The sequence below is a fragment of the Scyliorhinus torazame genome, chromosome 29 (genome assembly GCF_047496885.1).
Source record: "Scyliorhinus torazame isolate Kashiwa2021f chromosome 29, sScyTor2.1, whole genome shotgun sequence".
NCBI classification, from domain to species: Eukaryota; Metazoa; Chordata; class Chondrichthyes; order Carcharhiniformes; family Scyliorhinidae; genus Scyliorhinus; species Scyliorhinus torazame.
In genome coordinates, this window is record NC_092735.1 from 30377188 (window position 1) to 30389705 (window position 12518).

At 47.1% G+C, this 12518-nt stretch overlaps 1 protein-coding gene across 1 annotated transcript in view; it reads right to left on the reverse strand.

Moving 5' to 3' along the window:
* The window catches only part of LOC140403992 (protein phosphatase 1 regulatory subunit 12C-like), a 116656-nt gene that overhangs the window by 77590 nt on the left and 26548 nt on the right, over window positions 1-12518 (reverse strand). Inside the window, exons 4-6 of the mRNA XM_072492311.1 lie at window positions 8373-8532; window positions 6787-6931; window positions 5323-5397 (exon numbers count right to left, since the gene is read on the reverse strand). Of these exons, the coding sequence (XP_072348412.1) occupies window positions 5323-5397; window positions 6787-6931; window positions 8373-8532 (380 nt within the window). The remainder of the gene's footprint in view (window positions 1-5322; window positions 5398-6786; window positions 6932-8372; window positions 8533-12518) is intronic.

Consider the following 12518-nt stretch of genomic DNA (forward strand, 5'->3'; position numbering starts at 1 on the left):
GGTCGGGGAGGGCAAGGTGTCGGCAATACACCAGGAGATGAAAGAAGAGGGGGAAGCGCTGGTAGAAGAGCTGAAGGGTAAATGGGAGGAGGAGCTGGGGGAGGAGATCAAGGAAGGTCTGTGGGCTGATGCCCTAGGTAGGGTTAGTTCCTCCTCCTCGTGTGCCAGGCTCAGCCTGATACAATTTCAGGTGGTTCACAGAGCTCACTTGACGGGGGCGAGGTTGAGTACGTTCTTTGGGGTAGAGGACAGATGTGGAAGGTGCTCAGGGAGCCCGGCGAACCATGTCCATATGTTTTGGTCATGCCGGGCACTGGAGGGGTTCTGGAGAGGAATGGCGGGAGCAATATCTCAGGTGGTGAAAGTCCGGGTCAAGCCAAGCTGGGGGCTAGCAATATTTGGAGTAGTGGACGGGCCGGGAGTGCAGGAGGCGAAAGAGGCCGGCATTCTGGCCTTTGCGTCCCTAGTAGCCAGGCGAAGGATCTTGCTAATGTGGAAGGAGGCGAAGTCCCCCGGCGTGGAGGCCTGGATAAACGACATGGCTGGGTTCATAAAGCTGGAGAGGATTAAGTTTGCCTTGAGAGGGTCTGCGCAGGGGTTCTACAGGCGGTGGCAACCGTTCCTAGACTATCTCGCGGAGCGTTAGAGGAAGGTCGGTCAGCAGCAACCTAGGGGGGGGGGGGGGACTGCCTGGGAGGGTGGATGAGCAAGAGATAACATGAATGGTTGGGGAAACTGGCACGTACGGGAGAGAGCCAGTGTACAAAGCTATGTAAACATATCATTTTGCCATGTGTATATCTTGCTCTGTGCGATTTCTTGTTATTTTGTTACGGGGTGGGGGGGGGGGGGGTTATTGTTTGTAAGGGAGAAAAATGGTGTTAAAAAACTTTAATAAATATATATATATTTTAAAAATAGATATTAAATTGAATTTATCCCATGGAATCTTACAACACAGTTGAGGTAATTAGTTGGCCTCACAATTCAGTTTTTGCAGGGGGGTAAGGGGAGGAGGAGGAGGAAAGACACTCTGCCTCTCACTCTCTCAACCAAATACATTTTCTGAAGCAACATACAAGAGCCAAGACAGGTATCACATTATTATATTGGAGTATACACACAACTTTGCCGACTTTAACTCTTGGGATTGGTCCTCTTTTCCTGACCACAAATTTTTAGAATGGAAAAGTAAACTATGCTTGCTCAAAATACGCAATCAATATTCAGCTCACAGCTCCGGGAAGAAACAGCAACAAACAACAGCTGATGCAAAAACTTTAGGAAAGGTACTTTTTAAAATTATTTCATGGGATGTGGTGTCATGGTGAAGGCCAGCATCTGCTGCCAACTGCAACAACTCAAAGTGTCTTTGAACTGCGTGACTTGCTAGGTCGCTTCAGAGAGCAGTTAAGACCACAAGACGTAGGAGCAGAAGAAGCCCACTTGGCCCATCCAGTCTGCTCTGCCATTCAATGAGATCATGGCTGATCTGATATAATCCACAATCCACTTTCCCACCGTACCACCATAACGCTCGATTACCTCGTTGATTAGACGTCTGTCAATCTCAGCCTTGAACCTACTTAACAACCTAGCCTCTGCACCTCTCTGCGGTAAAGAATTCCACAGATTCAATACCCTAAGAAGAAATTCCTCATCTGTCTTCCTCATCGACCCCCTTACTCTGAGATTATACCCTCTGGTCCTAGACTCGCCCACAAGAGGAAACATCCTCTACCTTGTCAAGCCCCCTGAAAATCCTATATACCTCAATAAGGTCGCCTCTCATTCTTCTAAACTTCAATGAGTACAAGCCCAACTTACTCAACCTCTCCTCATAAGAAAATTGCTCCATATCCAGGGTAAACCTCATGAACCTTCTTTGTTCTGCCTCCAATGCCAGTATATCTTTCCTTAGATAAGGGGACCAAAACTGTTCTGTATTCTAGGTGTGATCCAACTAGTGCCTAATATAGTTTAAGCAGGACTTCCCTATTGTTACACTCCATTCCCTTTGAAAAAAAGGCCAACAACCCATTTGCCTTCCCAAATACCTGAACTTGCATGCTAGGTATTTTTGTGATTCATGCACGAGGACCCCCAAATCCCTCTGTGCTGCAGTTTTCTGCAGTCTTTCTCCATTTAAATAATATCCAGCTCCTTTATTCTTCCTACCCAAGTGCATAACTTCACATTTTCCTACATTATATTCCATCTGCCAAGTTTTTGCCCACTCACAACCTGTCTGTATCACTCTGTAGCCTCGCGTCATCCTCATCACTTGCGTCACCACCCATTTTTGTCATCCACAAAATTGGCAATAGTGCATTCACTTCACTCATACAAATCATTTATATTGTGAATAATTGTGGCCCCAGGATCCCTGTGGCACTCCATTAGTTACAAGTTGCCATCCTGAAAAAGCTCCTCATAGCCCAACTCTGTTTCCTATTTGTTAGCCAATCCTCTACCCATACTACACTTGCTCCCAACATCATCATCATGGGCGGGTTTCACCCCCACAACCCAAAGATGTAGTTAGGTGGGTTGGCCACAGTAAATTGCCCCTTAATTGGAAAAAAAGAATCGGGTACTCTAAATTTATATTAAAATGTTACATTTTTAAAAATCATCATGGGTGCTTATCTTATGAAGTAGGGTTTTGTATGGCACCTTACCCAACACTTTTTGGGAATTCAAGTATATTACATCTACTGGTTCCCCTTCATCTGTCCTGCTCGTTCCCACCTCAAAAATAATTCTAATAAATTTGTCCGGCATGATTTTCCCTTCATGAAGCCATGCTGACTCTGCTTGATTATATTATGCATTTCTAAACACCCTGCTATTACATCCTTTATAATTGACTCTTAACATTTTCCCAAAAGCAGAAGTTAAGCAACTAGTTACTTGCTTTTTGTCTCCTCTCTTTTTTGAATAAAGGTGTTACATTGGCAGTTAGCCAATCCTCTGGAACATTTCCCGAATTTTAAGGAAATTCTTGGAAAATTATTACCAGTGCATCCACAATCTGTGGCTACTTGCTTTAATATCTTGGGGTGCAACCCATCAGGTCCAGAGGACTTATCAGCCTTTAGCCCCATTTTTTTCTCTCGTACTTTTTCCTTTAGTGATTGTTGTTGTATTTATTTCCTCCCCGATTATTTATTTTTGGAATTAGTGTCTTCCACCGTGACGAACATAGAACATACAATGCAGGAGGTGGCCATTCGGCCCATCAAGTCTTCACCGACCCACTTAAGCCCTCACTTCCACCCTATCCCTAACCTAATAACCCCTCCTAACCTTTTTGGTCACTAAGGGCAATTTAGCATGGCCAATCCACCTAACCTGCACTTCTTTGGGCTGTGGCAGGAATCCGGAGCACCCGGAGGAAACCCATGCAGACACGGGGAGAACGTGCAGACTCCTCACAGACAGTGACCCAGCGGGGAATCGAACCTGGGACTGTGGCGCTGTGAAGCCACAGTGCTATCCACTTGTGCTACCGTGCTGCCCCGTGATCAACCACCTTTCCTGCTAAACGGCTTTCTCAATCCACTCCAGCCAACTCTGCCCTCATTTCTTTATAATTATCCTTATTTCAGTGTAGCACCGTTGTTTCTGATCCAAGTTTCTCACTCTCAAATTGAATGCTAAATTCTACCATGTTATGATCACTGCTTCTTAGGAGATATCAACCACATTGGGTCTGGAGTCACATGTAGGCAAGACCAGGTAAGGATGGCAGATTTCCTTCCCGAAAGGGTATTAGTGAACCAGGTGGGTCATTAAGGCAAACAACAATAGGTGTATGATCACCATTAAGGAGACCAGCTTTATATTCATTAGCTGCTGATTTATCCATCTTCTCAACGAACGGCCGACCAAGTATCTTTTAACTTTTTTTTAAAAAAGTTTAATTTCTCTTTCTGGGTCGTTGCTTTGTGTTTAAATTCCACCAGCTGACATGGTAGGATTTGAAATTGTTTCACTGAGCAATAGCCTGGGCCTCTGGATTACTAGCCCAGTGACAACCATTCGACCACCATCCGCCAAAACAGAAAGGGCCGTCAATCGAACCTGGGACCGCGGCGCCGTGAGGCAGCAGTGCTAACCACTGTGTCACCGTGCTGCCCTAAATCCATTTTTTGTTTAAAAGCCGTTTCTAATTTGCACAGTAAATGTTAACACAATGCAAATTTATCAATTGACAGTCCTTTCCGTTTTGGCGGATGGTGGTTGAGTGGTTATGTCACTGGGCTAGCAATCCAGAAACCCAGGCTAATGCTCAAGTGAAACAGTTTCAAATCCCACCACGTCAGCTGGTGGATTTTAAAAAATAAATTTAGAGTACCCAGTTCAATTTTTCCAATTAAGGGGCAATTTAGCGTGGCCAATCCACCTACCCTGCACACCTTTGGGTTGTGGGGGCGAAACTCACGCAAACACGGGGAGAATATGCAAACTCCACACGGACAGTGACCCAGGGCTGGGATCGAACCTCAGCGCCGTGAGGCAGCAGTGCTAACCACTGCGCTGCCCAGAAAGGACTGTCAAATGATAAATTTGCATTGTGTTAACATTTACTGTGCAAATTAGAAACAGCTTTTAAACAAAAAATGGATTTAGGGCAGCACGGCGACGCAGTGGTTAGCATTGCTGCCTCACGGCGCCGAGGTCCCAAGTTCGATCCCGGCTCTGGGTCACGGTCCATGTGGAGTTTGCATATTCTCCCAGTGTTTGAGTGGGTTTCGCCCCCACAGCCCAAAGATGTGCAGGGTAGGTGGATTGGCCATGCTAAATTGCCCCTTAATTTAAAAGAAAAAAGTGGTTTTAAACCCTTATATTTAATATTAGAAATGTCAATTACTGAGGAAAAGAAAACACAGACCTCACTAAGCAGTGATTTGCAGGAACCTGGAGACCCACAGGGTACAGTGCCAGGCACTGCTGCCTTTCAGTGCCAGGGATCCAGGTTCAACTCCGATCTTGGGTGACTGTGTGTGGAGTTTGCACGCTCTCCCTGCTTCTGCATGGGTTTCCTCCGGGTGCTCCGGTTTCTTCCCAGTCCAAAAAGATGTGCAGGTTAGATGGACTGGCCACCAATTGCACCTTACCTTTGATTAGGTGGGGTTACGGGGATAAGACAGGAGATTGGGCCCAGGTAGGGTGCTCCTTCGAAGAGTCAGTACACTCAATGGGCCAAATAGCCTCCTTTTGCACTGATTCAAATGTGCCGAGGATGGTGCGTTCACAGCAAGTGTGACAGATATAGAAGTTTTAATTATAGATATTAGTAAAATATTCAACTCTCACATCATCCTGTTTCTTCTGCAGGTCCTCAAGTAATCCCAAAATGTCCTCATCTGCAACATCAAATGGTGTCTGGCCCTAATTGGGGGGGGGGGGTTGAAAAAAAAAGTTAGCATTTGATACTAATTGGCATTAACAAATTTTAGTGCCATTGGTGCAATCATCAGTCACCCTGATAACTGAATATCTGCTCAGGCACCAATTCATCTTTGTCACACGGTATTGTGAAATGTGGAGAGATTAGCCACACAGGCTTTGAACAAATTCTTCATTTTTCCCCTCCGGTTCTCGAAGGCATTTTCACAGGATGTTGAATCCTCTTGCAAAGGCCACTCTATACCCATTAGCCTTTGAATGAAGCAACGCCCAAGGCCTTTTTCTCTTTTTCATGAGCCACTTAAGTTGCAGAATTGTAGGCACAGGGATCGCAAAAGTAAATATATGCTCAAATACCAACTGAACTTTCCATTACAAGGAGGGGCAACCAGTGTAAACGGTGTCCTGCCTGCCACCTTCCTTTTGTAGAAAAACAAGGGAATGGGCAACATGGTGGTGCAGTGGTTAGCACCGCTGCCTCATGGCGCTGAGGTTCCAGGTTCGATCCCGGCCCTGGGTCACTGTCCGTGTGGAGTTTGCATGTTCTCCCCGTGGGTCTCACCCCCAGAACACAAAGATGTGCAGCGTAGGTGGATTGGCCATGCTAAATTGCCCCTTAATTGGGAAAAAAAATAATTGGATACCTTAATTTAAAAAACCAAGGGGAAAGGTTTTCATCTTGATCACCCGAATGCGAAATGTCCACTGGGTGAAGCTCAGAAAGACAAATCTGATGGCAAGGACTACATAGCTCTTGCATCCGTGTTTTACAGCACATAAAGATGCCCTTCGGCCCATCAGAACTATGCGGCCATCAAGCACCTATCTATTCTCGGCGGCACGGTGGCACAGTGGTAATACTGCAGCCTACGACGCCAAAGACCCGGGTTCGATCCCGGCCCCGGGTCACTGTCTGTGTGGAGTTCGCGCATTCTCCCAGTGTGTGCATGGGTTTCATCAGCCCCACAACCCAAAGATGTGCAGGTTAGGTGGATTGGCCATGCAAAATTGCCCCTTAATTGGAAAAAAATAATTTTTAAAAAGCACCTATCTATTCTAATCACATTTTCCAGCACTTGGCACCTTGTATACTGTGGCGCTTCAAGTGCTCATTTTCCTTCCATTTAGTTTCAGATTGAACAGATCGAATACAAGACATACAAACCACCCCTCAGATGTTTCTGGGTTTGACAATGGTGAATGGATGGTAGTTAAATTGAACTCAGAATCGCAGAGCAGCAGTAGAGGTAGACAATTCCCCACACAAACCTCTACATTCAAAGATTTTAATTAGTTTGACCAATATACCACCAAAAGTGATTAATTGCACTCGAAAGTAAATCAATTTTGAAATTAAAAAAATAAGCTCACCGAATTATTTATCGCTTCCATGTCACAGAAATGCTCCACAAGGAGCCTGCAGGAATCTTCCATCCCCCAGTGGGCAGCAGCATGCAATGGAGTCCAGCCATCTTTATCTTGCGCGTGACCACTGAATCCTGCCTGAAGGAGTAGCCTGCAATTAAAATTACACTGGTCAAAATGGAAGGTAGCACCACAGTTTGGATGAGTCAGGGATGGGAACGGCTTACTCAGCAAACAAATGCCAGGAATATGACTCAACACTAAGCAGGGAAAACAAGCGATGAGAGGAAGCCTTTTGGTACTTAGTGCTTGAGCCATTTTTCTGAAAGAGCTACCAATTTAGTCCCAATTGTTTGCTCTTTCAGGCAGTTTCGCCCATTTAATCTGACAAAACCCTTCCAATTTTGAACAGCTCGGCCTGCTCAGAAAGGGAACAAAACCCAGGCTCCCTAGGTCCTCCAGACAGCCTTTCATATAAGGCTGCAGTTATCCAGTACAAATGTATTTTATAACAAACATGTATCAAAACAGGTTACAACACCCCTGGAAACATACTTCCCAGCAATCAATTATACAGTCTGTACAAATTCCCCCCCCCCACCCCGCAACTTGCTCCTCAAACACGGTCACAAACCACCCCCACCTTTTCTCAAACCCCTCTGCAGAGCCCCTTAACTCATTTTATCTACTCCAACTGCAGGAAGTTGCATAGGTCACCCAACCAAGCCGCTAACCCCCGGTGGCGATGCCGACCGCCAGTCCAGTAAAATCCGCCGCCGCGCAATCAGAAAGACGGAGCCCACGACATCGGCCTTCCTCCACTCCATGAGCTCCGGCTTCTCTGAAACCCTGGCCACCAAATGGTCTGTGTCCAGCTCCTCCTCCACTATCCTAGTTAAGACCGCGAACGCTCCTGGCCAGAATCTTCTCCAATTTCTCACAACCCCAAAACATGTGGCCGTGATTCGCTGGCCCCCGCCCACACCTCTCACACTCATCTGCTACTCCCTGGAAGAACCCACTCATTCTCGCCCGAGTCAAGTTACCCCTCACAAGGCTATCTTTGGAACATAAGATACAGCCTTACAACCAGACTTTTGCTGCTCAATTGCTGAACTTGGGCGACAACGGATCTCGGTGCGCATTTAAGCACAGCTCATCTCGAGTCGGGAGAGTGGCAACACAACCAACTGTTCTTTTCCAACAGCCTAAAACATGACGGATTTTCTAAAAGGACTCAAGTGGATTACTGAGGAGTCTCAAAGTGCGAAATCACACTGGGTTGAATTTAGACAACATTTGGCGTGGAATGCATACTGGATCTGATCTCAGTTCTTGTTTCGCACACTTTAGAATCCAATCCCTTGATTTTGATCGGGGCTACTTCTTGCAAAACAATGCGCATGTGCCACGAGACATCAGAGTCAATTCCTCCCGCCAACCCTCTTCCTTACCAACAGGGCTCAGAGTTAATGCCTTTATTCCCACCTCGTCTCAAATCAGTTCATTATTCAGAGCGCCAAATTTAAACTTCTGCAGCCCTGGTGAGAAGCACATACCAGACCCAGGATTAAAGGGACATTTATACTTGCCTCATCACCTCTATGTAGCCCTTGGCTGCGGCAACATGGAGCGCGTTGGCACCAGATTTCGGGTGAGTTGACTCTTCTATCTTTCCACGGTTTAGCCACTGTCTGGCATGCTGCAGCATCAATTCCTCTTCCTCGCGTCTTGCCGACTCCACATCAATCCCTACCAAAACAAGAGTAGGAGCTTTCTAACATTGTGAACACAGGAGGAACACAAAAGAGGTTTAAATGTTGCACAACAATACGGTGGCACCTCAAAACTTACACGGTGATACAAGGACTGCGGAAAGCACATTTAACCAGCAAACCTTACGAAACCGCCCTATTTTATAGTCCCAACTGTTTAAAATTGAGACGCTGCTGAGCTGGGAGACAATGTAAGTCAGTGAACATGATGGACACTGTCTATGAACATGCACCGATAACAGAAGAAGCAATTAGTCACTGTAACACCTCTCAAATGTTCCACTTTCCTATTCCAACGTAAAACAAGACGACCATGAAAATTCAACAGGGCAACAGGATGGGCAGCTCCCGGATAAACATACCTCAGACCCAAGCACTGACCCGAATTCCATCATTTTTATGTTTTGCAAGTTACAAAGGACGGTTACGTTAGTGAGGACTCACTACAGATGGCTTCTCTGATCTTGTGCACGCTTAAAATGAGCCAAGCAACATTGCTAGCTCAATAGGAAAGAAAGACTTGTACAGTGCCTTTCATAGCAACCCAAAGTACGTAACACGCAATGAATTACTTTAGAAGTCATATGTTGTACAGAAGGAAGCTATCCAGTGCTTTGCCTGTTCTTTTCCCACAGCCATGCAAATTGTCCATTTTAGAACATACTGAATTACCAAACATAGTCACCTGTTGTAGGAAATGAAGCAACCAATTTGTACACAGCAAGTCCCACAAACAACAAGGTGATAACGGCCTAATAATCTGTTTTGGTGCAGAGTCATGCTAGGTTCGGAACGTTACCTCAATTTCAGGGTGTGCTAGACCACAGATCTTGAAGGTGGCAACACAAGTGGGCAAGGTAGTCAAGAAAGCATACGGAATGCTTGCCTTCATTGGACAGGGCATTGAGTATAAAAACTGGCAAGCCATGCTACAGTTGTACAGAAACTTGGAAGGGCGCACATCGGAATATTGCACACACTTCTAGTCATCACACTACCAGAAGGATGTGGAGGCTCTGGAGAGGGTGCAGTGGAGGTTTACCAGGATCTTGCCTGGTCTGGAGGGTGTTAGCTATGTGGAGAGGCTGAATAGACTCGGACTGTTTTCATTAGAACGACGGAGGTTGAGGGCGACCTGATCGAGGTCTACAAGATTATGAGGGGTATGGATAGAGTAAATGGGCAGGCACTCTTTCCCAGGGTGGAGGGATCAGTCACCAGGGGGCATAGGTTTAAGGTCCTTGGAGCAAAGTTTAGAGGAGATGTGCGAGGCAAGTTTTTTTTTTTTACACAGAGGGTGGTGGTGAGTGCCTGGAACACATTGCCAGGGGAGGTTGTGACAGCAGATACATTAACGGTGGTTCAAAAGGCATCTTGACAAACACATGGATAGGATGGGTATAGAGGGATATGGCACAAGGAAGTGCTGAGGGTCTTGGCAAAGGGTGGTATCATGACCGGTACAGATTTGGAGGGTCGAAGGGCCTGTTCCTGTGCTGTATTGTTCTTCTCTCTCCAAAGATGCTGAAGGAGCTGTTAAGTTTCACCAGCACCATGATTGTATTTCAGATTTCCAGCATCTGCAGTATTTTTTTTTTTTAAATACACATTTGATTGAGGTATCTTTGGTATTATAACAAATAAACAATGTACATGAAACTATAAACATAGTGCAAAAGCCGTCTCCCTCCCTTACAGGTCCCACCTTTATTAACCCGCTACTCGAAGCTAAACCAACCCTTCTGCTGACGATTAATTTTCCGCGAAGAAGTCGACGAACGGTTGCCACCTCCGGGTGAACCCGAACAGTGACCCTCTCAAGGCGAACTCGATTTTCTCCAAACAGAGAAAGCTAGCCATGTCCGATAGCCAGGTCTCCGACTTCGGGGGCTTTGAGTCCCTCCAAGCTAATAGCATCTGTCTCCGGGCTACCAGGGAAGCAAAGGCCAGAACGTCTGCCTCTTTCTCCTCCTGGATTCCCGGGTCTTCCGACACCCCGAAAATCGCCACCTCTGGACTCAGTGCCACCCTTGTTTTTAACACCATGGACAAGACATCTGCAAACCCCTGCCAAAATCCCCTAAGCTTCGGACATGTCCAGAACATGTGGACATGGTTCGCTGGTCCTCCCGCACATTTTGCACACCTGTCTTCCACCCCAAAGAATCTGCTCATCCGGGCCACTGTCATGTGAGCCCGATGAACGACCTTGAATTATATCAGGCTGAGCCTGGCACATGTTGCGGACGCGTTGACTCTACTCAACGCGTCCGCCCATAGACTCTACTCATCCTCTATCTCTCCTCCCAACTCCTCGGTCTGCGTCTCCTCTGACCCCAGAAGTTCCTTGTAAATGGCAGAGACGGTCCCTTCTCCTACCCACCTTCAGGAAAATACCCTGTCCTGAATCCCCCTTAGTGGTAGGAGCTGGAAGGTTGACACCTATTTACATAGGAAGTCCCACACCTGCAGATACCTGAATTTGTTTCCCCTTGCCAACCCAAACTTCTCCAGCGCCCTCAAACTCGGAAAGCTCCCCTCTACAAACATATCCCCCATCCTCTCAATCCCTGCTCTCCGCCATATCTGGAATTCCCCATCCATACTTCCCGGGGCAAACCGGTGATTATTACAGATTGGGGAATAATCTGCCTCCTCCATTGCCCCCAGACTCTCAGGGCCACCATCACCACGGGGTTGGTGGAGTACCGTGTCGTCGGGAATGACAGAGACGCAGTTACCAATGCCCCCAGACTGGTGCCCTTGCATGAAGCCTCCATACGCTCCCATGCCGACCCCTCCCCCACCACCCACTTCCTGATCATGGCTATATTCGCCGCCCAGTAATAGTTACTAAAATTTGGCAGCGCCAGCCCCCCTCTCACCGACTCCGCTCAAGCAATACCTTCCTTATTCGCGGGGTCTTGCCCACCCAAACGAAGCCAGTGATCACTTTGTTGACCAGTTTAAAAAAGGACCACGGAATAAAGATGGTGAGACATTGAAACATGAACAGGAATCTCGGGAGGACCGTCATCTTCACCGTCTGCACCCTCCCAGCCAGTGACAATGGAAGCGCGTCCCACATCCGAAAATCGTCCTTCATTTGGTCTACTAGTCGGGCCAGATTTAATTTATGCAGCCGGTCACATTCCCGCGTCACTTGGATGCCTAGGTACCTAAATCTTCTCCTACTAATCAAAATAGCAGCTCTCCCAATCGCCTCTGCTGTCCCCTCGCCTGGACCACAAACAACTCACTTTTCCCCATATTTAGCTTATACCCCGAAAACAGGCCAAATTCCCCTAGAATCCTCATGATTGCTTCCATCCCCTCTATCGGGTCCGATACATGCAGAAGCAGGTCGTCTGCATAGAGCGCGACTCTGTGCTCCTCCACCTACTCCTCCTCTTCTCCTCCCCACCCCTTCCTCCCTTGAGACTCTCAAGAACAATTGCCAAAGTCTCTTGCTAGCGCGAACAACAGTGGGGAGAGGGGGCATCCCTGTCTCGTCCCCCGGTGCAGTCTAAAATAGTCCAATGTTATCCTATTCAACCGTACGCTTGCCACAGGAGCCTGATACAGCAACCTGACCCAGTCAATAAAGCCCCGCCCATATCCAAACCATCCCAGTACCTCCCACAGATAATCCCATTCTACCTGATCGAAAGCATTTTCTGCATCCATTGCGATCACTACCTCCACCTCCCTACCTTCTGGAGGCATCATGATCACATTTAACAACCTTCTTACATTGGCCACCAACTGCTTACCCTTAACAATCCCAGTCTGGTCCTCCCCAATAATGTCCAGAACACAATCCTCAATCCTGGAGGACAAAATTTTGGCCAGCAATTTGGCATCCACATTCAACAGGGATATCAGCCTGTCGGACCCACACAGCCCCGGGTTCTTGTCCCGCTTCAGAATCAGCAAAAATGTGGCCTGTTGACATCGGCGGGG